General features: G+C 37.0%; 1 protein-coding gene across 1 annotated transcript in view; it reads right to left on the reverse strand.

Moving 5' to 3' along the window:
• The window catches only part of PLXDC2 (plexin domain containing 2), a 407,227-nt gene that overhangs the window by 57,572 nt on the left and 323,763 nt on the right, over positions 1 to 25,892 (reverse strand). Inside the window, exon 10 of the mRNA XM_047755528.1 lies at positions 4,227 to 4,287. Within this exon, the coding sequence (XP_047611484.1) occupies positions 4,227 to 4,287 (61 nt within the window). The remainder of the gene's footprint in view (positions 1 to 4,226; positions 4,288 to 25,892) is intronic.

Below are 25,892 nucleotides of genomic sequence, written 5' to 3' on the forward strand. Positions count from 1 at the left end.
GTTCTCATCATCAAAACTTCTTTGGTAAGAAGCATCACCTACTTACATCCTAGGGATTCCCATGCAATAAAGATCAAACAAATCTATACTTGTAATTAAAGGAAACAAATATAAATATAAAAAAGAGAGTAGTTTGACAATGAGCCAGCAAAAACAAAGAACAACATAATTAGACTTCCAAAAACTTTGCTATAGTTGGGTCACCCAATCCCAAATTTATAAAAATTATATATGAAATAGCTAAGAAATGAAAAGTAAACTTTTAAACTATCTAGCAACAAAGGCTACAAAAATGACTTGGCAGATTTCATGAAATGTTAGATTTAAATTTTAGAAATGAAAAATGTATTTGTTGAAATTACTACCTCAATGGATAGGTTGCATAGCAGATTAAACAAGAAGAGAGATGTAATAAACTGGCAAACAGACGTGAAAAAATTCCCCAGGATGCAGCATAGAGAAATAGAAGATAAATGATGTAAAAGAGAGGTTAAAAGATACAAGGTAGTGATGAGAAGATTAAGCCTATCTCCAAAGAGCTCAGGAGGTGAAAATAACGAGAATGGAGACAGTCTGACGGAATAGTACATTTATCTTGTGTCTGGAATTTTCACCATGGTCTTCTTTGCTGTAAATATCTTTGCTGCATGCATTTTTGCTGAAAATATTTTTGCCACATAGTTGGCTGTAAGGCAATTTTGCTGTAAAAGATAAACGAACTGGCTGACAGTTGGCTTGATATATGCAATACAAAAATCATGACAGATAATTTCCCCCAAGAGTTGGTTTCTTCTTTTGAAACACACTATGTTGGAGGAGAAAGAGGCCAAGGGCCTTGAAGGCACAGAAGTGAGTCCACATTTTCCACAGAACTTTGTAATGTCTATCAGTGGACCTGCGACAATAAGCTAAGAACAAACAGCAGTGCAGAGGCTTTCACCACACACTACAAAGCTCATTTACAAACATGCATCCTAGTATTTGGAAACTGATACCTCTCCTAAAGAAGGAAGAATTTATAGTGAAAATAACATTGGGATGTTGAATGAGGAGCCAAAAGCAAAAAAAAAAAAAAAAAGATGTAATGCTATGAACAAGACTTGGAAGGCAAGTGCTTAGTTAGGTACAGCCGAGAATAAAGTTGGTTATTTGTACAGTCTTGTCAAGAGTCGGCACACAGGTTAAATGTATTCAAATATTTTCTATTTTGCAATAAAGTCTTTTTAAATTTTGTTATTCATTTCTCATGTTTTATGATGTCCCTTTCAACATTGCTTATCTATCTATCTATCTATCTATCTATCTATCTATCTATCTATCTATCTATCTTATTGTCTTTTTTAGGGCCGTAACCACGACATATGGAGGTTCCCAGGCTAGGGGTCGAATTGGAGCTGCAGCTGCAGCCTACGCCACAGCCACAGCAACATGGGATTTGAACCGCGTCTGCAACCTACACCACTGCTCATGGGCAACACTAGATCCTTAACCCACTGAATGAGGCCAGGGATAGAACCTGCGTCCTCCTGGATGCCAGTCAGATTTGTTTTCACTGAGCCACGATGGGAACTCCCCTCTTTTATTTTTTGTTGTTTTATCTTTTATGGCAAAACTGCCTTATGGCTAGTTACGCAGCAAAAATTTTTGCAGTAAAATACTGCGGCAAAGATGTTTTTGGTAAAGAAGCTTGTGGTGAAAATACCTAGAACCCATTTATCAAACTTGACATCCAATCAATTAGAAAATATACATTCTTCTTGAGCACATGTAGATCATTCATACAAATTATTCCATTAAAAGTTGCAACCAATTTTAAAGAATTAGTATCGTATAGAATGTACTCTGACAATTCAATTAGGTTAGACGTCAATTATAAAAAGATAAAATTTTAAATTTCCATAATTTGGAAATGTGATATTGTTCACAAGTGAATATAATTTCAATAAAAACATTCACAAGACTGATCGGCAGAGAGATCTATCTTGCAAGTTGAGTCTAAAACTTCTATGAAGAACAAAAGCCCCAGTGTAGTCAAAGTGCTTGTGAAGATGAAAAAGGAAGGAGGTTTGTTCTATAAAGAGTAATATTTCTTGTAAAACTACAGTAATTAAGACAGTCATGCATGGAATACTAGTCTTCCAAAGTCACGTGCATCCTATCAACCTCTTAATCCAAACCCTTTGGAGAGCTTTCTCTTGCCTTTAAGATAAAGCCCTGTTTGCCTCCGCAGTCTCGACCGACCCATCTCCTTCTCTTCAGCCACACTTCAGAAGTCACTTTAAACATCACCTCCTCAAGCAAACGTTCCCTTATCTTACTTAAGGTGACCATGCACTTAGAGTTGCCCTCTTTGCCCATGTCATCCCCTAAGCACAGTCCTTTGTTCAGTATCTGTCTAACCTTGCCACACACACGTCTTCCACTTTTGTATTAGCAGTGCTCAGAACAGTACATAGTAAGAGTCATATTAGGATTTGCACATACGGAATAATTTCATCTCACAAGAACGAAAATTTAACCCTGCGTTTAGGCACAGAAAATGTACTGTGTGTGGTGTCCTTGTTTACTTACCTGTAACAGAAGGATAGAATGGTTCACCAGAAAGCTAGTAAAGTTGACGACTGACTTACAGAGTAAAAACGGAACACTGAATATTATAGAATGTACTAGATTCTGAGCTCTTTGGGAATAGAGGATAATTGTTTTTTAAACTTTGTAATATTATCTTATTTTAAAAAATTTTAATGATCTTTATTTTTTCTATTGTAATTGGTTTACAGTGTTCTGTTAATTTTCGACTGTACAGCAAAGTGACCCAGTCACATATATATGTATATACATTCTTTTTCTCACATTATCTTCCATCATGCTCCATCACAAATGACTAGATACAGTTCTCTGTGCTATACAGCAGGACCTCATTGCTTATCCACTCCAAATGCAATAGTTTGCATCTATTAACCCCAGAAATCTATTAACCCAAAACATGGCAAATCCCCCATAAGTATATTTAGGAGGACTGAGAATATAATGGATTCTTCGCTATAGCCTGTGTTTCACGGTGGGCCCACAATGAAGCAAGACAATTAAGATGTCTGAATTATACTCTTGATATTTACATGAATATAGGTATTCAGTTACAACATTTTAATTGAGGTAACTGTGATTATATGAAAGAAACATCAACCTGAAAATACAACTACAACTCCATCAATATATTTTCTCTTTGAACTCAGTTGTTAGGTAAGTGAAATGAAATGAAATAAATGAAGTAGTATATATTGCTACAATCCCCCAATCAATTGCCAACAAGTTGATTAAAGCTGCATTGGCAATTCTGTATGTACTTAAAGTTGAAAGATATCCTGAAAGCTGTATTTTTAAAGATATTTATGAGATAGCATAATAAAAACTTAATTTAACAAAAAGGTTTTGGTAACTAGGATCGTCTAATAGTTTTTAAACTAGCTCTTTGACATGGTATACTTTTGTCTGATTGAGAAAACGTGTGGAATTTTTAATGGTTTTTATTCAAAACTCATACACCAAAACTTAACAAGGAGAGAAGGAACAAATATTTTTCTTTGTGAACTTTACAGGATATTTTTATGTGACCCTGAAATGACAAATGCAAATCATTCAAGAACGTTTAAACAGGATAAAATTCCTTCTGCAATTTTGTTTACTTGCCTGAGTCACTTTGCATCACTGTTTCCATCACGTGTGCCTGGGACTTAGTGTTTCCTTGTTAGACCATGACTGCCTTCTTCTAATGACAATTTGCTGCAATTAATCCCTTCCCCCCACTGGTTTCTTAAAATTTGAGTGAAAAAGATGAACAATGGCTTCCTAAATCTCAGAAAAGCAGCAAATGTTTACGAGAACCGCCTTTTGCTAACAGAGACTGAAATCCTGGTTCTACTATTCCCGAGTCACACCCCTACCTCCAAACACTCTCACTCCACCCTCGCCCCACTCTCACTCCTCAGCCTTCCCTCTTCTCCTCTTGGCACTATGGAGGCAACAACAGCCCTGACCTCATAGGATGGGTATGAGAATACATGGAGATAATACGTGCAGAGTTAAACCCAACATCTGGGACACATTAAGGGCTCCATGGTTGCTAGCTCTTTTTATTCGATTAGATACTATTTTCCATGAGGTGCAGCAACTCTATATGACAGCTTGGTCTCAAGAATCTGGTCATACTAAAGCGTTATGTATACCTCTTCAGGGCATCCACTGTCCACCCAGTCCTGACGATGGCGATCAAATCCACTGGAACACCTTCAGGGAAGGCCACGATGCAGATCGGAAAAGAAGGCGTAGGGTGCAGAGTGGGGTGGGGGGGTAAAAATCGAAAGAAAAAGATTGGTAAGTAGTTGATTCTCAAATTTGCACAACATAACCTTTCCTCTACAGAACTGCCAGCTGGAGCGGGAGAGAAGTGTTTACAGGGTTCTGTGTAAGCATTCACTCCTTTGGCAATCGTGCTGTCACGGTTGCGCAGGACAGCAGGTGAGCCCACTGACGCTCCCAGCACTGTGTGCAATGCCCTGCTCCCCAGGCCAACGTGAGCCCAGCAGCTACTCTATGACGTCAGTTTTTCTTTTCCTCATATATATATATGTTTTCCATCATCATTACAAATGGATACACATTTTTTGCAGGCATTTTTCAAGATTTCAGATCTTTTTGTTTTACTTAATTTTAATAATTGAAGACCCAGGAGTTCCCATTGTGGCACAGTGGAAACGAATCTGAATAGTAACCATGAGGTTGCAGGTTCGATCCCTGGCCTTGCTCAGTGGGTTAAGCATCCAGTGTTGCCGTGAGCTGTGGTGTAGGTTGCAGACACGGCTTGGATCTGATGTTGCTGTGGCTGTGGCTGTGACTGGTGGCTCCAGCCCCGATTCGACCCCTACCCTGGGAACCTCCATATGCCGCGAGTGTGGCCCTAAAAAGCAAAAAAAAAAAAAAAAAAAAAATTAAAAGAAAATCAAGACCCACAATCACACAAACTCTTTCTCTCTAGTGCAGTAAAAGGTTAATAACTCATCAGGTTTGGGGTGTTCAAATCCACACATTCCAAAGAAAGAACTGGCCCTTGTCCTGCTCCTGGGAGATCACCTCTAAGCCCTCGGAATATCCAGCCTGATAAGAGTGTCTCTGTCTCTCTTGGTCTTGGACTATGCATGACGGTTCATGCTTACAATATGATTGATGGGGAATGTCTGTTTTTATTCACCTGGAGCCCTGGGCCGTGCTGTATCAGCTTGACCCCTGGGGGGCTGGAGATCAGAGAGAAAGTTAGTCATGGAGAATTTCATTCCTACATAACTGGCCCTCAGTAAACACCCTGAACACTTAACGCTTGGATCAGCTTCTTCGGTTGGCAATACTTGGCATGTGTCTTCACAAATGGCTGTTGGGGGAATTAAGTGTTGATTCCACAGAGGGAGGAGGACTGGAAGCTTGTGCCCGGGCATTCATGGACTCTGCCCTACCTTCCATCCACCTTTGCTGATTTTAATCTGTATCCTCTGGCTGTATAAATGGCAACCTTGAGCACAGGAGCCTTTCTGAGGCTGTGAATCCTTGAGGTGAATCAGTGAAGTGGAGTGTGTTCCGTGGACCCCTTCCGGCACGAGGATGAGGTCACGTGGGAAAGGTCAGATTCGGCAGGCCCTGGGTTATTAAGACTTTGCTCCCTCCTCCTCTCTCTTTGGACTGGACTCACATCCCGCCTTCCCTGTCTGGCCGGCAACAGTCCATTCACTTCTCATGATCCAGAGGCCATTCTGATGAAGCGTCATCATTGCTGTGATCACATCTTACTCCTTCATGTAAAATTTCATGTAAAATTTCGAGGCCTTCCGTCTTATTTACCAAACTTGATTGTGAACATTTTAAAGCTGAGGCCAGTGTCATATCTGATCATACCTAGTATATCTCACACATGACTTCTTTTTCATATTAGAAATTTTACAATTTTTGCCAGTCTATGAAAATTGAGGATTTGCTTTGTCCCTGAATTTTAACATATAAATATATATTTATGCATAATAAATACACATCTATATTAATAAATGTTAATCTAAATAGATAATTGGATATTTTTCAAAATAAACAGGCTGTTCCAACTTTCATCTTATATTTTCTTACAGTCTCTTCAACTTTTGTTTTATATTGTCTTATGGCGATACTTCAGAACATTTTTTTTCCCCTGTTGTTTTTGTAATGAGTCCACATGGCGATTTTTTTTCTAAGAATCCTTGCCAGAGATTAGGTACCATGGCATGAATGAGCACCATTTAATTTGAGTGGGAATGTGAAAACAGCTCAACTGTCAACAAAAAAGACCACATCTCTCATCTTGCCTGGACAGGATCCATCAGAGCTGGGCTGTTTTATACCTACCATCTGTGTTGAACAAGCTTAAGTGTGGAATAAACCCCAGTGTGTGCTCTGGCACCTGAGTTTGAGCATCCCTGGTTGGTCAAGGCCATCTCTGGTTACCCAAAGAGATTCTGACATTTGGAGTCTAATTCCACATGAGTTAGATGGTTGTTCCCTCCTCTTTTTCTTTCTTCTTTTTTCTTTTTTTCCTTTCAAACTTGGTTAAATATTGACAAGTATACTAACATTCTCTTTTGCAAGATGAGGCTATATCAATTTTCTACAAAGAATATATTTTGGGAGCCATCTGACAAGTAATTAAATGCAACAGATAATTTTTTATTTTTTATATATATTTTAGCTTTTTATGGCCGCACCTGCGGCACATGGAAGGTCTCAGGCTAGGGGTCGAATCAGAGCTACAGCTGCGGGCCTATGCCACAGGCACAGCAATGAAGGATCCTTAACCCACGAAGCAAGGCCAGGGATTGAACCCACATCCTCATGTATACTAGTCAGGTTCATTACTGCTATGCCACCACGAGAACTCCCACAACAGGTTATTTTTTGAATGCAGTTTGTCCTTATTCCATTCCGGATGTATTCAAAGCCAGTGGGAAATAATAACTTTTAGCTCAAATTGTAACAAGATCTTAAATTTCTAAGTCAATTTTATCTTAAGCAATTAGTCCCTTACTTTGTTACATTAATCCCATGGAAAAGTACAGAAACACTGCAGTTTGCTTGAGTTATTAAATAATCTCCCAGTTATACTGTGTGAAATTAGGTTCTACTGAAAATATGTAATTCAATTAAGTAATCCATTCATTTATTTATTCACGATTGATTCCCTATTAATTGATTTGCAGTTTACTAACTGCTAGGGTGGGAAGGATCGAGAATGGCAAAATACAAATAACGCTGGGTTTGGAAAATTCGTACATTTTGGTACCTTACAATGCCTTAAAAAATTAACACAACAGGATCCTCCCTTTTCAGCATTTTGTTTCATACCCGAGTAATTTAAATAGCACCAAAACCAAACAAAACGAAAGGGTGTATTGTGTAAATCATTAAGAAAAGCCATCTTTCTATTATTTCTGAATTCTAAATAAATCAAAATCACTTTTGAGAAAACCGTCCCCTCTCCACTGAGCAGCTGTGCTATTTTTTTTTTTTCTGAAACATCACGACATAAACCATTATGGTCTAGTGTGGTTTCCAGTGTTCTTTAGGGGCTCTCCTGCACTGGACTCACCTAGTATTCCTGCTGACGTGCAAAGTCCTGGATCTAACGGAATAAGATTCTCCCATAACTTGGGTTTTCAGCAATTTTCAGTGTAAACAGGTGCCCCAGGTGCGTCTCCCTGTGAAGGTGACTTCCCGTGTGATGCGTTCATCTGGCAGCCTCTTCCCACTTGGCCAGCCCATCTCAAGTGCCTTATTACCCCTCCGTGAAAGTGTTGTACTCTCTCATGTCTCGGCCTTTGAACACGCCAGGGGACGCCTGCCTGGAATACCTTCCTCGTCTCTAATTAGCAGTCCCAATTCAACACAAGCCTTCCCTCCTCCGAGAAGCATCTCTTTTCCTCTCACCCAGAAAAGCTTCACCCCTTTTTCAGGGTCTCTCAATGCCAAGTACGAGTGTCTGTTCCTACACTAAAATCGGTTGCTTTCAAGGTTCTTGGACTCACAAGACTTTGGGAGGTACATGGTTCAAAGGAAGGTTCTGGAGTAAAAGTGCTTGAGTCAGAATTATGGTGTGGGCACTAAACAGGGGTGTGATTTTAAGGCAAGTTATTTCTCCTATCTAAGCTGGTTTCCTCATCTTTAAAATGAGGTAAGAGAGGTTATGTAAGGATTAAAAGTAGACTATCTGGTACATTGTCAACATTTAGTAAATATCAGCTGTCTGACTACCTAAGTAATGTCTGTGTAGTATGCACGTAGCAAGATCGACAACTGTTGAAAATGAGTACGTGGGATTTTCACTTGGTAGATAGGTCTTAACAATATTAAGGAATTGATACTGGTACCATGTTAATGTGAAATGTGTAAAGTTCCCTTATTATCTTATTTGGGAATTAGAGAATCTTATGAGAGAAATATCTAAATTGCTCTTAAACTTAGACCAAATTTTTATTCAATATTTATGGATAGAAATCAACTGGTTTTGTAAATATTCCTTTAAAAATTGATTTCAACAGTCTGAGCTTCTAACTACAATAGGTTTCCAATGTTTTTATTTTCAAGTTATTCCCTTCTTCACCCTATTACCTAATTCCAAAACAAATGGTTAGGGAGCTATACTTCAAGTTAATTGCACTATTTTCCACTCAGTTTCAATGGGATGTTGATTTCAAAGCCCTCAGGAACCACGTTAAGTGAACCCCATTAAATAAAGCAGCCTCGAAAGCAAACAATATTCTCCTAGCTTGCAGCATTTATCCAGTCATGAGATTAAAGTGTAGATCTCATCGCATCTCTAACTTAGTTTTGTGGAAAAGGTTTCAGAAAACATGGCTTATTCCGCAAAGGAAAAATATATTCAGATGAAAAAAAATACATACATAGGATTAAAAATGAAGTCCATGCTTTCTACACAGTTGAACCTGGGTCATTTCACCAGGAAGATAAAACATCTACAAAAGAGAATTTAGGAAAAAAAACTTCACAGAGTCATGAGACCCAGTTGGGATATCAGGAGTTAGCATGTATTTTTTGGTAAAGAACAGGATAGTAAACATTTTAGTTTTTGCAGGCTCTATAGTTTCCATCCTAACTATTTACCTCTGAGGTTGTAGCTCAAAGCAGCCACAGACAAATGCATAAAGAAATGGGTGTGCCTGTGTTTCAATAAAGCTTAATTTTCAAAGCCAGAAAGTGGGTTCGATTGGCCCACTTGCTGTAGTTTCCTGACCAGTTATCTAAAAATCAAGTTCTGTAAAATTCTGAAGACTTTAGAATACCTCATCAGAGACTGTGATGATTTAAATGGTATTTGCAGCCTTAGGTGTATTTATTGGTGTGCTATCTTAATGGAAAAATCAATTGTACATTTAGTAAGGTTTCTTGCCACAGTCTGCAAACGTGTGAAAAATGATCCTCCAGCATCAAAGAAATGGAAAGATGCTTTAAAAACATGAGTATCTTAGATGAGAAACAAGTATAATGATAAACAGCTGTGATTATAACTATGGAGCTGTAAGATGCAGGAACATTTGTTTTGAAATACTGAAAAAATTTCATTGGAGAGGTAGGTCATAAAATTTAAAATGTTGATTATAATAACCATTATTGTTGATTAAAAATTATTAAAAAATCACATTTAATTTTCCATATGGGGCATACTTGTTCCTAGTTGGCCTCAGGCATGGGATGGATGATTTCACTTCTAAAAACATTTCTCCTAAAATCAAGAAACTGGAGCTTAAAGTTTTTCAGAATTTTTATGCCTGAACCATTCATTACATAGAGCTCTGGGAATGACAGATGAATTAAATAAAGTACAGAGTAACCTATTACACAGACAATACTGTAAGATAAATTATGAAAATTTACATCATTATAATATCCACAAGGATATGGACGACGTTTTCTTTTAATAAACGCTCTTGATACCAGGTGTAGCTCAGAATCACAAACCAATGCCAATAACAACAGTTATCTGCAGAATGCAGGGACCTTGCTCTGGAGATGAGTTTCAGATGGAAAACTGGGATCAATCCACCTGATAGCTGACATCCAGAAACTTGTCATTTGCACATGTGGTACTTTGCAGAGTTGCAGTTTTATAAAATAAAGCCTTAACTTTTCTTTAGAGTTCTAGAATCAAGAGCAGCCTTACATACATTTAAAAGCATAACATCATCAGGACCCTTTATCCTTCCAAATCTTATATCCAATTTAAAATTCACATCTTATTTTTCTTTCCAAATTACTTCCCAAGAAGTAAATATATATATATTACTTCCTAGTTTTTATTTCCCCTGTTTTTCAAGGAAAAAATATTTTCAAAAAGGAAAATAACTTTCGTAATTGGCTTTTTGTGCTGGAGTTCTTTCTTCCTCTGAGTGTCCCCTCGGGATGACAAGTCTGTTTTCAGACTGGAATAGGTAAAGTAGGAAAGGATTTATGCTGGAAATGAAGCTGCATTATTTAGGCTTAGCTGGAAATAAGCTAATCTTTTCAGAAATCATTCTGATTAAAAGCTACTGCTGAGGTTGGCAAAATATCCTCACTTATGCACTGTCAAGGCTCTAAGGGAATGAAGAGCATATAAAAGTAGACATGAATATGCCATGAACTAGCAATGCAGAAAAACAATCAGTTCCACATTGGACAATTCACTAAAACCATTTTAGGGCAAAATATTTAGCAACAGCTCAGCATGTTTTAATCAGGGAGATGCCAACTCTACCCAGATTACTAGATATTCGAGGACTTATAATTTTATCACTACATTTAAAAAATCCTTAAAATACTACCTAGAAGCGGCACCCATATGGAAATAATTAAAAGCTATTTGATTCAAAAGGCTTGGACTGACTCAAAGCAATACTAATTTCACAGTAAAATTTAATTCTTATCTTTGCTCCTCACCTAACTTTTCAGTGCCGCTGGTGAATGTTGAAATATGCAGGCCCAGGGAATTTTAAATGATTGACTTAAATATTCCTTCATTACAGAGCATTATATAATCTCTGTATTCACAAATGTAAGCCTTATGTTTGGACACCATGCTTGTTAAAATTTTTAAGCCAGCAGTGGCTTAAATAGTTAAATCTGAATTCCTCAGTGACCTCTAGCTTCATGCTGATTCACCAGATGTGAATGTCTTCGCAACATGAAGTAATCTCATGCAACTTCGGAAATCTTCAACTCTATTCACAACTAGGTTACTCCAATGTAGTCTTTCAAACTTTTTGAAATAAATCATATCAAGAAATAGAGTAAACATCACATGTTTAGACATTTACATGTCTGAGTATGTGTGCATGGTTGTGTGTTTTATGCGTGTGTGTGTTGCTAAAACTATATATTTATTATGATGCTTCTTTTTCTTTTCTTTTTTTGAAACATCCAAATAAAGCACAAAGATTCTTTGTATGCCATTCTATTCCATTAACAAAAGTGGTGGTTGCAACCCACTGGGTAACTGATAGCACAACCTTCCTGAATTGCAACCCTCAGTTTGAATAACACTATCTTAATAGTTTAAAATTTTAATCATACTTATGCTTTAAATAGCATTGTCTGATTTATAAAGTAATAATTTTAATAGAAAAGTGCATTAAAGTATAAAAACAGAAATTAAAGTAGGTAATATCCTAATGTATTATTAGCTTATTTCTCAATTTGTCTAATGTATTATTACATATATTTATGTATTAATCAATTGGAATCATAACATATGATAACTTGCTTTTTTACAGTTAATATGACAAGTCTGGGCATTTTTCCATGTCCATAAATATCCTTTGAGAATTAATTTTTAATGATAGCTCATCTATTGTATGGCTTTATAAAATTTTTATTGCATGATATATAGGAAAGTTGTTAAAAGAGTAAATTCTATGAGTTCTCATCACAGAGTTCCCATTGTGGCTCAGTGGTAATGAATCTGACTAGTATTCATGAGGATGCAGGCTCTGTCCCTGGCCCTGCTCAGCTGGTTAAGGATCTGGTTGCTGTGAGCTGTGGTGTAGGTTGCAGAGGCGGCTCAGCTATAGTGTTATTGTGGCTGTGGTGTAGGTTGGCAGCAGTAGCTCTAATTGGACCCCTAGCCTGAGAACTTCCATATGCCATGGGTGCAGCCCTAAAAAGGAATAAATAAATAAATAAATAAATAAATAAATAAAAATAAAAAATTCCATTTTTCTTTCCTTTTTTGGTATCTATATGAGAAAATGGATGTTAGCTTAACCTATTATAGTAAACATTTCATATTATATGTAAGTCAAATTATCATGCTTTTAAGTCTTAAAATTCTACAGCAATGTATACAATAATTTGTTAATAAAAAGGAAAAATATTTAACTTATATATGGGCATATATATGCCATTTTAACCCTTATAAAAATACATACCACCATCCTTCTTGCAGCTTGATGGATTAAAACTGATATATCATGTTTTAACTAGCATTTCTCTATTACAGGTGAGGTTAAAGTTTTAAATCATGTTTATCAACTATTCATATGTTTACATCTTTTGAGTGTATACTCATTTTCCCCCACTTTATTAAATTAGGATATTCTTTTTAAAGAGAGTATCTATAAATTAGGAGCATTAAATCTGTTAAATATATCATCTGTGTGTAATTTGCTATTCAAATCTAAATATGATTTTCTTTTTGCCATTTATATTTTTACATTGTGTAGTTTTTCAACCTTTCCTTCAAGATTTCTTTCTGTGCTTTTTTTGGTCAGAGAGGCCTCCACTACCTTGGCATTAAGTAAAACTGCCGTAGTTTCTCCTAGTTATAGCTCGCTATTTCATTCTTTACTTCCACTATTCTAAATTAATTCTGGTTCTTGGTGAAGTTACATCCAAGTCTAAAGAGATAAACTTTATTCAAATTGATGGATAAGAGTCCCAGGATCATTTGCTGATAAACAGGTCATTATCCTTTGTTTATCCCATAATAAACTCACCTGCTAAGGCATATTTCTGAAATTATATAATCTTCCATTGATTGCTTCATTCCTTCTTGTACAATTCCTATAATGACCTCATTATTATGGTTTTATCTAACGATTTATCTAAACCTAGTACTTCAAGTCTACCTTCATTGATCTTGTTTTAAAATTTTTCTTGAATTGTCTCACTCTTTTTATTCTTTTCTGTGATTTTTGTAATTACATTCTGATGTTCCAAATGGTATCATTATTGACAGAATTGATGTGGAAATAACTGACATTTTAATATATTCTATCTTTCTATCCATTAAAATGTTTATCCAGGTGTTTGTTTAATTGCCTCATTGAACTGCCATTATTTCCCTGATATGGAACCTGTACATTATTAAGTTTGTTAGTAATGATTTTAGCTATTTTTGCTATTGGTTTTTCTTTTCTTTTTTTTTTTTGTCTTTTTGCCATTTCTTGGGCTGCTCCTAAGGCATATGGAGGTTCCCAGGCTAGGGGTAGAATCGGAGCTGTAGCCTCCGGCCTATGCCAGAGCCACAGCAATGCGAGATCCGAGCCGAGTCTACAACCTGCACCACAGCTCACGGCAATGCGGGATCCTTAACCCACTGAGCAAGGCCAGGGATGGAACCCGCAACCTGGTGGTTCCTAGGCAGATTCGTTAACCACCGAGCCATGACGGGAACTCCAATCATTGCATTTTCTAAATGGTTATTTCTGATACAGAAAGCTATTGATTTCTGTGTATTCTGTATCTGGTTCTTTTATTTACAAATAATAGCTTTGCTTCTCCTTTCCAGTAATCATATCTCTTATTTGTTTCTTTTCTCTGTGCACTAACCAGAATGATAGAATTTTAGTGCATGATAGTGCTAATTACATCCTGGCCTTCTTCCCTATTTTAATGGGAATGTCTCTGGACATTAATGTTTGGTATATTTTATCCATTGTTTGAAATAATATTTATTATACTGTTAATAAATATCTATTTCAGTCTGCTAACATTTTTACTTTAGGAAAGAATGTTGGATTTTATTAAATATATTCCCATCTATCAAGATGACTAAATGGGAGTTCCCGTCGTGGCGCAGTGGTTGACGAATCCGACTAGGAACCATGAGGTTGCGGGTTCCGTCCCTGCCCTTGCTCAGTGGGTTAACGATCCGGCATTGCCGTGAGCTGTGGTGTAGGTTGCAGACGCGGCTCGGATCCCGCGTTGCTGTGGCTCTGGCGTAGGCCGGTGGCTACAGCTCCGATTCGACCCCTAGCCTGGGAACCTCCCTATGCCGCGGGAGCGGCCCAAGAAATAGCAACAACAACAAAAAAGAAAGGGACCAAAAAAAAAAAAAAAGATGACTAAATGATCTTCAATACCAGCGCTATAAATGGCATTAATAGAGTTCTTTAAATTAAACCATGTTTGTAATCATAGAGTAAATTTATTATTTGTCCATATTTCAAATATTTTAACTTTGTTTATATATATATTTTTAAATTTTTATTTATTTATATTTTTGCCTTTTCTAGGGCCACTCCTGCGGCATATGGAGGTTCCCAGGCTAGGGGTCGTCTGATAGGAGCTGTAGCCGCCGGCCTACACCAGAGCTCATGGCAACGCCAGATCCTTACCCCACTGAGTAAGGCCAGGGAGCGAACCGGGGACCTCATGGTTCCTAGTCGGATTCGTTAACCACTGCCCCACGACGGGGACTCCATACTTTAACTATTTGATTCTTAACTACTGGGTGTTTTAAAATTCTATACTCATAAATATCACAACATCTCTGCAAATAATCTACAGGTAACATCAAACGTAATGATGAAAAATTAATAGTTTTTCTCCTAAAATGAGAAAGAAAGAAAAAATGGTTACTCTCACTACTCCTAATCAATACTTCTGTACAGTTTGAAGAGGTAAAGAGAAGTTAGAACCCAAGAAAGTGAAGCTTTGGCAAAATAGCAAATCATTAACTGCTTCCTGCTAGTGTCTTCCTTGTATGAATGCAAAGTAAAACAAGAAGTCAACTCATAGCTTGATTAAGTGGCAAAAAAGAGGCAGCTATAGAAGACTATAGAAAAATTACTGAACTGCTGAGACTCTTATTAGAGATACAAAGTAATATTTGTTAGAATATTGGGAAGTTGCAAAGCTAATGATTTCAGTACTACAATGGCAATGTCAGCTAAAACCCAAAGGATATCTTAGGGCTAAATGTTCAGAGTGAAGTGGGTGAACTTTTTGAGTAAGGTGGAAATCGTAGGCTACCAAGAATACAAAAATTGCAGGTATTCTTTGTAAAATACTGGGATTAGTGTATATCACTAAGTGAAACCAGACATCTATGTTCATTGAGCCGTCTGTCGATTTGGTCAGCTTAAAAAATGATCTGCTCTGGGATTTCCAGAGGAGAGTAGTGCTGAGGCTCAGATAAGACGGAAACTCAAATAACAACAAAAATGTAAACTTTTCCCTTGCTTTCTACAAATTCCTTTTCAAATCATTTCTAATTTCTAACATACTTAGTTTGCTTGCCTTCTGTTTTATTGAAGTCCTTTTCACCATTCCAACCAACTCAGATCTTCTGTGTGAGACGTAACCCAAGCTGCGCTCCCAGGGGAGGCCCTCTGATGGATATCCTTCTCCCAAGTTCAATCTCCAGTCAAAATTAGAGCACCCAGCTTGAGAACAGAACATTTACTATCTGATAAAAGTTATACAATTAGAGGTGAATACAAAGCCTTCGGTTTACGAAAGGCTATTAGCATTTAAAGTCAAACTTGTTATCCCAACTTTCTTCACTGACTGAGCTTAAATATGGCTGTGACAATGTGGCCAGAATCTGGCTGAAAACACATTTTAACAATTCGGCTCCTTATTTATGAAAGACTTGCAACCTCTCAGTAACACCAAGACTCTTCAACACAGTTAAATGGTAATGTGAGGCTGAGGTATGGTAACTGAAGGCAGACAATTACAATTAGATGGTACATATTGTTTCTTCCAATCATATATACATGAAGGAGATAGTTTTTATTTTAGAAAAGGAAGATTACATTTAATTGGTAATTATTTCGAAGGGCAAAATGTATCACTTTTGCAGCTTTTAGAATGTATGTATAAAGTGAGTATTCCATTTAAAAACACAATGCTCTTTTTTCCTAAAATGTGCAAATTGCACAACTTTTGGAGTCCTGTGTCTGGGCAGCATTCTAGCACATCTTGAAGAATTTGGGAGCAAAGCACTTGGGTCACAGTCAACTCCTTTTCTGAATCCAGGCACTAAGAGCAATGGAGGTTCTAGACTTGAATTAATAATTAATTTGATGAATAACTGTCAACAGTGCCACTGGGGCACTGCCAGAAAAGCAAACAAACCAAAAACATCATTGTCTTATTTACTATAAGTATCACATGGAGAAGAAAAGAAAGGAAGTGGAGGTTACTGATGTCATTCGGGCATGAAGTAGCTGACATGTGTTCAATAACTAGCAGTTACATCATTCTCACCCCAATCTAGCAGTATTCCTTACAATTATCCCATTTGACTAGGGCAAAAACTTGCTTAGTGGCAAGAGCTGAGCTTTAGAATGGCATACCTAAAACTGGGCTCAAGTCTTGACTCTGCCATTGATGGACTGTGATTCATCTTCAAGTTATTATCAGAGATTACTGGGTGAGACCTATGCTGAGTTATTATTGGTCATTCAGTTTCTGTAAAAATGGAGATTGTAAAATCTACCTTCACTGGGTCTGCTTAGGCTTAAATAAGATAGTATAAATGAAGTGCCCTTCTGGTGTTTGACATAGCGAGTGCTCAGTGAATGTTCTTTTATGCTTTCTTACTGTCCACAATACCTGCTGCAGCTTGAAAAGTGCTTACTGGAAAAAAAAAAAAGGCATTGTGACCTGATCTATAACTGAAAATCTGTAAAATATCATCCAAGTCCTGGCCCAGCTTCTTCAACCACAAAAGTTAGGGTTATAAAACAAAGAGGAGATATATTTTCTTTTTGATGAATGAATTCTTCCAGAATGTAAAAGCTCCTTGCCCAGTACTCACCTTTGCTATCTTGGTAGAACAGAAGTCAGAGTTGAGTCCTCAGAGAAAGAAAGAAGCGGGGGGGGGGGGGGGGGAGATTCCTCTTTGTGGCTGTGAGCCATTGAAGCCAACACCCAGTTATAAATAAAGCTCCTGGACATTTCAGGATTCCAATTTTTGACACCCTTTCTTAAAATTTCTTGACTTCATACCAAATGTTATACTCAAATGGCACTTTCAAATGCACCGAAGTAGGCAGAAAGAGCAGTGACTTTTACTTTGCTGTTGGCTTGGGAAAAAGAACATAAAGTCTTGCGGTTTAGGTGTGCCATGCCTCTGTAAAATGCTATCCTTTCGCTGGTAAATTTTTATTCTGTGATACTCAGCTTAACAGCTCCTGATCTTGCAGAGCTGTCTGTCTTCCTCAGCAACATTGACGATGCATGAGCCAACCCACCTCTGTTCTGCCAAGATAGCAGAGCTGGAGTTGGGGAAGGAACCAGAAATCCCTTCTATGAGACCATTATCTCATCAAAGAAAGCTCTGTCTACTAATTTTTTTTTTTTTTACTATAAAAAGTTTCAGAATTTTACTTGGCATGCTAAGATTTATAGAGAAACTGATAAAGATGGTGGTACTTCTAGTTTCCCAGAGAACCACAGCATGAACTTTTCTTTGCGGCCGTTTACCGTTTAGGAGAGGAACTATAAGGAGAGCTTGACATTCATCATCACCGCTCCAGAAAGAGTAACCAATAAACTGTCCCAGACAAATCCATCCCACCTCTCTCCCATTGCTTAAAAGATAAAAGGGTTTCTAATCACAGTGCATGTGGGTCCTTGTAAACGATCTGCGGAAGGAGTGGGTGAATTAGGAAGATGAGTATTTTTAACTAGGAAAACCTGCATTAATCTTGGATTTTCAAGCTCTGTCCAGAATTCAGGGTTTAGTTTTGCAGAGGGCTTCATTGACTGCTATGGTGGAGGAAGGGGCTATGAACCCCTCACCAGATCTAATTTTATCTGATTTGTATTTGAAGTTTCACATTTCACAAACGTTTCTCCCAGTTAAGTAGAAGTTTGAAAACCATTTTACTAAATCATCTGTATACCTTATTCCATTAATTAATCTAGGCTCGTTATCATTATATTTTACAATGTAATTAAATCTTTCAGACAAGTACTATGAGCTCATTTAAAATGTGACAATATATCATGGACAGGGCACTCCAAGAAGAGAAGCAGCTTTTTCTCTCTGTATGTCCCTAAAAGATGTAGTCTGAGGTATTATAATACCAAATAATAGTAACTGAGTAGCCTTTTTTTTTTTTTTTCTTTTTTCTGCTTTCCGGGGCTGTACCCGTGGCACGTGGAAGTTCCCAGGCTAGGGGGTTGAGTCAGAGCTACAGCTGCCGGGCTACACCATAGCCACAGTAATGCCAGAATTGAGCTGCATCTGAAACCTACACCATAGCTTGCAGCAATGCTAGATCCCTGACCCACTGAGCGAGGCCTGGGATCGAACCCGTGTCCTCATGGATACTGGTTGGGTTCATTTCCATCGCGCCACAATGGTCATTGCCTGAGTGTGTCTTAAGACTAGCAGAACACAGTCTTTTAAAAAGTATCTGTTTAATGAATTTCGATAGTGCACTTCTATATCCTTTAAAAGATATTATATTTGTGGGTTAACTGAGAATATCTCTTAAACACGTGTGGTAGTTCATATTTGTTCACATTAATCATTCAAACTTGAAAACAGTCAGTGCTCCATTTCATCAATGCATTTTGATCAAGGAACATTATGTTTATTCATGTATATTTTAAGTCATAGCAAACTCTTCTTTATCTTCTAAAGTTTTAAGAGTGCCTATTCCAAGGAAAAGGAAATCGATTTTGATAGAAACACTTCCAAGATTTCCAGAATTTGCTATAATGTTATAAGACGATTCCCTCATTATTTTAAAACTTCATGTTTAAGAATGTCGAAATCTATCTACCTATTTACATCTGAGTTCAATTTGCCTTGAAGTCTAGATTGCAATATCAATGCTTAAAGCATAATACGTATAATTTAGAGTGGTTTTTAGTATACATAAAGCTTTGTTTTTACATTTTTATTATTCTGTCTTCATTATAAATCTATGAGCTCACCTGGAAGAGTCTGTTTTTAAGACTGTACCAGATTCAGGTCCTTATGTAAATGACTAACAATGCATTAGTAAATTCTTTCCATTTTAAGGAATGACTCTGATCATAAAAGAATGTTCTGCTTCCTTATTTCCTTGCTTTACTCCACATCAGATGTCAGGCATATAAAACACCAAATTACTAAATGCTAATTCTATTAGCGTTTTCTGCAGCTCGTGTGTACAAATGTTCTACGTCTTATTAAAGGCAGCAAAAAGAAGGATTTTAAGAACTTGGGTGTGAAGCAATTTTCTGCTTCATGAAATACAGTGAGTGTCACCTTATGTTAACAGAAGCATTCTTGGATATATAGTTTTTTTCTTTCAGATTTGCTTTTAATGAAACTGATTTAGTATTCCAGAGCACCCTTTAACCCAGATAGAAAACATATTTATAGCAAAAGCTATATAAGCATGCATAGAATGGCTATCTAGACCTGAATCTTCATAATAGCTCAGAAGACCCATCAATTCTACAGTCTCAAAATCATTTTTTTACTAGTCAGTTTTAAACACTATTTTATTAACGTGGCCTGCTCCCTCATTGCCGTCTGCTGTTCCCTTAGGTGACAATCATTAGAATCACCTCATTTATCCCAGGGTCACTGTCTACTTCACTACATCCCTCCAAACCAGACAGTCAACATTTTCTTCCAAAATAATTTATTGTGAGTAATTATTTTCCTTTTCTTCTTCTTAATCAACATGTTTGTGATAAGTCTTCCATCTATCTGGCAAACACTTCCTGGGAAGGGCCCGATAATGACTACTTCAGGCTCATGGGTCTTGGGGTGTCTGTCGCAGAAATTCCTTTCTGGAGAACAAGTGAGCTAATCTACAAGTGCAGTTACAACTTAGGCCATACCTAGGATTTCCAGAATGATGTTAGGTAAGGCGACCACATAATTTAAAGGGTGAACCACTGCACTTTGAGAGAGAAAGGAACAGGCCTATTGGAGCAATAGGCCTCAAGCCTGCCTGTCCTGAGAAAACTGGGCGTATGGCAGTTATGGGAGGAATGTGATTCTCATCCTTCCCATTTTTCATTACAAATTCTGTGCTCAACTTTGTTAAGTCTTTTCAGTCGAGTTTTCTAGTATATTTATCTCCTACCATGTTTACTTTATTTTAGACAATCTGGGTTTATGCCTGCATACAAAAATTTAAGTCTCTGAAGTATTTTATGCCCCTTCCTCGGAAAGGTAGCATCAAGAATTATTCTCTTTTTTCAGATTGAGTGCCTACGTCCGTTTTGACTCCATCTTCTGATATATAAGTAGAAACTTGACACACACACGAAAGCAATACAGGACTAACTCTCCCATTTGAAATAAACTCTTCATATTCCATTTTTTGCTGCATGCAATCTTAATAACTGATTACTGACAACTTTTTTCCCCTGAGAATTCTGTGTGCTATTTTTTTTTCTTTACTTTCTCCAATTCACAGATGTATTTTTTTAATGTGGACTCTTGCCAATAATCATAATCAGTAATAATAATCAATACTCAATTATAATATTCAATAATAATAATAATCAATAAAAATAATAATCTTGCCAATTATGCACTTGGCACAAATATACCCTCAATTATTATTAAAGGAAAATGTCTATGTATATTTTACAACAAACCATTCAGATAAGTGTTGAATGGAGCTTCGTATAAATAGGCTCATAAAACCCCTTTAAGTAGGGAAGGGAAGGGCTTCTTCTGCTCTCCTGATGGATACCTGCTTTGGATTGGTTGTCCAGCATGTGACCTTTCTTAGCAAGGCCACATATGCTAAATGAAGGCATAAAACCCTAATGTAGAAATTTCACCCCCACTGTTTATCTTTCCCTACATCTCTCCAATCACTCACCCTTCAAAAATTTTTAAGTCCTGGCTCCACCTGTTACTAGTTTCATGACTTTGGCTAAGCTTCTCAACCTTCCAAATTCTCATTTACTTAATCTATGAAACGGGGATTTTAACACTTACTTCTTAATGTGATTGCAAGGATTGAATGAGATAACAGAATCAGAAGTCCTTGGTGGGAAGTAAAGGCTTTCCTGTGATGCCTGGCACATGGTAAGTAGAGAATAAAAGGTAGGTACTATAATTATGTTAAGCATCTCCAAAGGTAAGACATTCTTATTCTTAAATAAAGCCCTTTGTCCTTTCTTACAAAGCTCCTGCAATTTAGCAGCAACAGCTGAGGAAATCTGGGCAAGGGGAAAATGAACTGGTGTGCTAGCAGAGTGCAGAGGAGAGGGAGATTAATTCTGATCAGGGCAGAGGTCCATACAGAGGTCTTCCCTGGTGGTCGAAAGACATTATTTTAGGAATACAAAGTCTATGTGTTTTTAGGAGAACCTATCATTAGAAATTGTTGCAGACAAGGTCATGATGCACATAGAGAATATTCCCCCCTCACACACACACCCCTGCTATGAATTGTCACTGAAGGGAAAATTTTAGAGCTGAGGTCAAAGAGCAAGTGGCTCTCTAGGAAGGAGAGAAAAAATGAGTATCACTAATCCAGAATCAGCCCTTCCATTTTATAATATTTCAGCAAAGGACAATTTGAATGCTAATCTTTGTTCAACCAATAAATCATTCTCATCCTGAAATATCTTCTTTGTTTCCCCTAATAATGTGTACCAGCTCGGCCAGACTGCCCTACAATCAGGTAGAAAGATAGATCTGTAGAATAACACTATTTAGATGTTCTTAGAGCTAAAGAAAGAACAGGATTCTTACACGCTTTGCTGAATTACTGGATTTCCTGAACTTTTCCATGAATGACAGAATTCCTACCATAAAATTTCCCTTAGTTCTAAGACAATATCAGTTGTTTCATTACAAGACTGTTAATCCAGGGTTCACCTACTTACTATCTGATAGTCCTGTTAATTGGTTTTTAATAGAAGCCTACAGTGAACTTTGGTTTTTGCTTTTAAATTTTTATTTCCTTGTCCTTTAAGGATCATATTTTTTCCCCATAATAATTTAGCACCTACTGTTTTTAAATTTAGAATTCAATTTCATTTGAGGACAATTAACTTTTAATTATTTCCTGGGGAACTCATTATTGCATTAGTACAAGCCAGCTAAGGGAATGGAATACGTAATTTAGCACTAAAATACTCCATTTTTAGACACTCCATATAAGTTTGTTGGATTACATTTGTTGAATTTCAGTTTTCTAAATTATAACCAAATAAAAAGCAACCACCACAGTTGGTTAACACATAAGCAAAACTTTAAAATCACTTGGATAATCTTGAAAAAGCAGCTATAAACAGATGTGATGCTAATTAATTCTACAGATTTTATCTCTAGTTTGCCAAATGGCACTCAGATAGAATGCAAACACAGCCTTTACTGATGGGAAAATCAAAGCTGACTTTAAAGTTGCCTTGATATTTCAGGTGGGACTTGGTTACCAGGAGACTTGGCTCAAGCACCTGTTGCTATAGAGTTTGGAAAAAAAGAAAGCTGGTTTCCTTTCTGTACTCACGGCCATCCAGAGAGGTTGGCAGATGGCCAGTGGTAAAAAGAAGATAGAGATCAAGGTGCAAAATAGATGATAGAGAGGTAAACAGATATAGATATAGATAGATAAACAGAGTATAGTTCAATACCATTTTTTTTCAAAAAAAAAAATTGGAAAGAATCGCATGCACTTTATTTCCCAAAGTTTAAATCTAATGCCATCTCTCCATGGGAAAGACGTAGAGTCCATACATTCAGCATTAATACTTTTCTGCTCCTGCAAGTCTAAAGAACTTTAGTATTTTCTGAAAGAGTATCCACATTTTCCTAATAGACCTTAAGATATATTTCCTTGCTTTGACAAATATAGATTTGTTTGTTTATTGATTGATTCAGTGTACATAATAGGTACATATGGTGAAAAATCAAACTCTACAAGAGGAAATCTCCTGAAATGATATTCTCTCTTTATGCCAATTTACAATTCATGGCAGTTTCCCCAAAGGTGAACCCTGTTACTATTATCTTCTGTATCTTTTCAAAATTACTCTCTATATCAGAATATACTTCGGGATGCTTTTGTTTAATGGATAAAATAACATCATACCTCATTACACTATTATAATTAATTCACATAAAAAAAAATCACACATTTGTTAAAGCTGGGTTTGGGATGCTCCAGAGGAAGGAAAAGTAGACTTTAATTCTGTATTAGGAAAAGACAATTTTTTAAATGCCACATTTCAGGACAGAGCCAACTAGGATTCTTTACTTAAATTTGAAAGGATTGTAATGGGCCTTGCTCTAAAATAAATTCAAAATTCAATTCACCACTTAAAAGCACTGCACATCAAAAATAATTATCTTGGCTGTATGGTATTTCTAGAAGCACTTTACTTCCATTAGAACAGTGAATTTCTACTTTGGTAGCAGTGATTTGATAAAAATTCAGAAATCAAAGATATTCCAGCAATTTAACTAGCTAGCAATGTTCCAAAATAATCTGATTTATTTACTATATATGCTCTATTTAACCAAAAATTTCTTGATTTCTTTTATTGTGAACTATTTCATTAATTCCTGATAGTTTTTTTGTGTTTGTTTGTTTTGCTTTGCTTTTTTTTTTTTTTCCCAAACAGATGGCATGTAGAAGTTCTGAGGCTGGGGATCAAACCTACTCCATAGCAGTGACCTGAGCCACTGCAGCGACAAGGCCAGATCCTTAACCTGCGGCACCACAAGGGAACGCCTCCTGATAGATTTTAACAGCACTATCTTCAGAACTTTTTTTCTGTAGTATTTCTGTATTCCAAATTAGCAGTAAGTGTTTCCACACGAGTCTGTCATAAGTGCTGCAGGCCTACAGGACCCTTAGCCCATACGTGCAAGACCAGCACTGTGCCTGTCTTGGATTATCCCGGGATCCAGTGAAGAGGTTTGTTAAAAAGTTAAATCCCTGGGCTCCACTTTGGACCTACTGACTATGAATCCCTTGGAGGGTTTCAGAGATATCTGCATTTTAATAAGCTCCTGGGGCAATTCTTAATTGTACTAATATTTGACAACTACTGAACTTTTGGCAACTCAGATTTAAAGAACATAAGAAGCAAATATATCTTGATGACATATGGATTTCACATTTTAGCATATTCACAGTCCAAGAGCTTTACTGACCTGTCCAAGATTAGTCAGTTAATTGTTGGCTGTGCCATGAGGTGTTTAGACATCCAGTCAAATCCACCTCAGACAACAAAGCATGGCCTCCTCACTAGTTTCAAGTTTGGGGAATTGTGATTCCTTTTGAATAACTCGGGAATGCTTCTTCAGGTCTGGGCTCCCCCTGAACCTTGGCTGGCTAGCACTCCCTGACACAGAAAGCCAATAAACTTAATAAGAATACACTAAAGAGAAAGAATCTCCTTTAGTCTAGACTTGAGCTAGTGTGGTTACTAGTTTCAGATCTATGGGCAATTGATCCATTGTTGCTGAGTGTATATAATTAAATGGTTTCCTCGATGCCTTCGATCAGAAAAGACAGCAATTGTCTTCCTATCATCACTAGGCAGAGTGATAATAAAGCATTCCAATTAATTTTTCTTCATTAAATAATTTTGTTCGATATGATAATTCAGCAAGGACATACTTTCTATCAAAGACAAGTGTAGATTTTGTTCAAGTTATGAATAGCTTCATATTTTGTACTTAAACCTGACATTCAATTTATATACTGAAAATAGTAACACTTTTGGCAAGAAAAATTTTACTAATCAGTAATTTTGATAAGCAGATGGAGGTGATTTCAACTTGAAAGAAAGTCAGCCTATTGGAACACAGATCAATAAAAGTTTATTTAAAATTCTTAAAGCTTGGTGAGTTCTAAATCTCTATCTGAAATTAGGTGCATTTCTAAGCAGAACTTTATTTTACTCCCATCTGCTGAAATAAGCTCAAGGTTATTTCAGTGGACCAGGACTCCTAGATTTCCCAAATGGCCTCTATCTTATTATTAGGTCTGGACTTCACACCTTATCATCAAAGCTAATGGGTTACCTTATGTGAAAGACTCATATAAGTGTATAATTTACAAGTATCTTCAAATATGAATGAATCAGACTGTAATGTCAAAAGTATTACAGGCTGTGGCTCTGTCCAGGATATAAAGGGTGCATTTAAACAAATGCGATTATATTCACTGTATCTAATGACGTCTTAATTTTACAAATTTCAGACTTGACCACACATTCCAAGAGTATATGGCTCGTCACCCAGCAATTGTAGGTTCCTGATCCTCACCTTTCAATCTTAACATCTTGGACTAAATTAAGCCTTACAGTTAAATCAGACCAACTTTACATGGCTTTATATGGTCCTCTAAAGATGAGGTGGGTCTTATTACAGGGCTAGGCAGTGAGGCTAGATGAGGAGGTAAAAACCATACCCAGTCAAACTATGGTTGGAATTCCCTTAGTACAGCTCTTTCGGGAGCCTGACATTCTGTCCTTTAATAAAACCAGTTCTTCCTCCAATGTCAGAATGGACTGTGGGGTAGGGGGTTTTGGTGGTGAAGTTGTTGGCTTGCATTTGGGGCCACATGATATGAAAAAAACCGCACTGTTTCTTTAAATACTAGGGTCGT

Source organism: Phacochoerus africanus, chromosome 12 (assembly GCF_016906955.1).
Source record: "Phacochoerus africanus isolate WHEZ1 chromosome 12, ROS_Pafr_v1, whole genome shotgun sequence".
NCBI classification, from domain to species: Eukaryota; Metazoa; Chordata; class Mammalia; order Artiodactyla; family Suidae; genus Phacochoerus; species Phacochoerus africanus.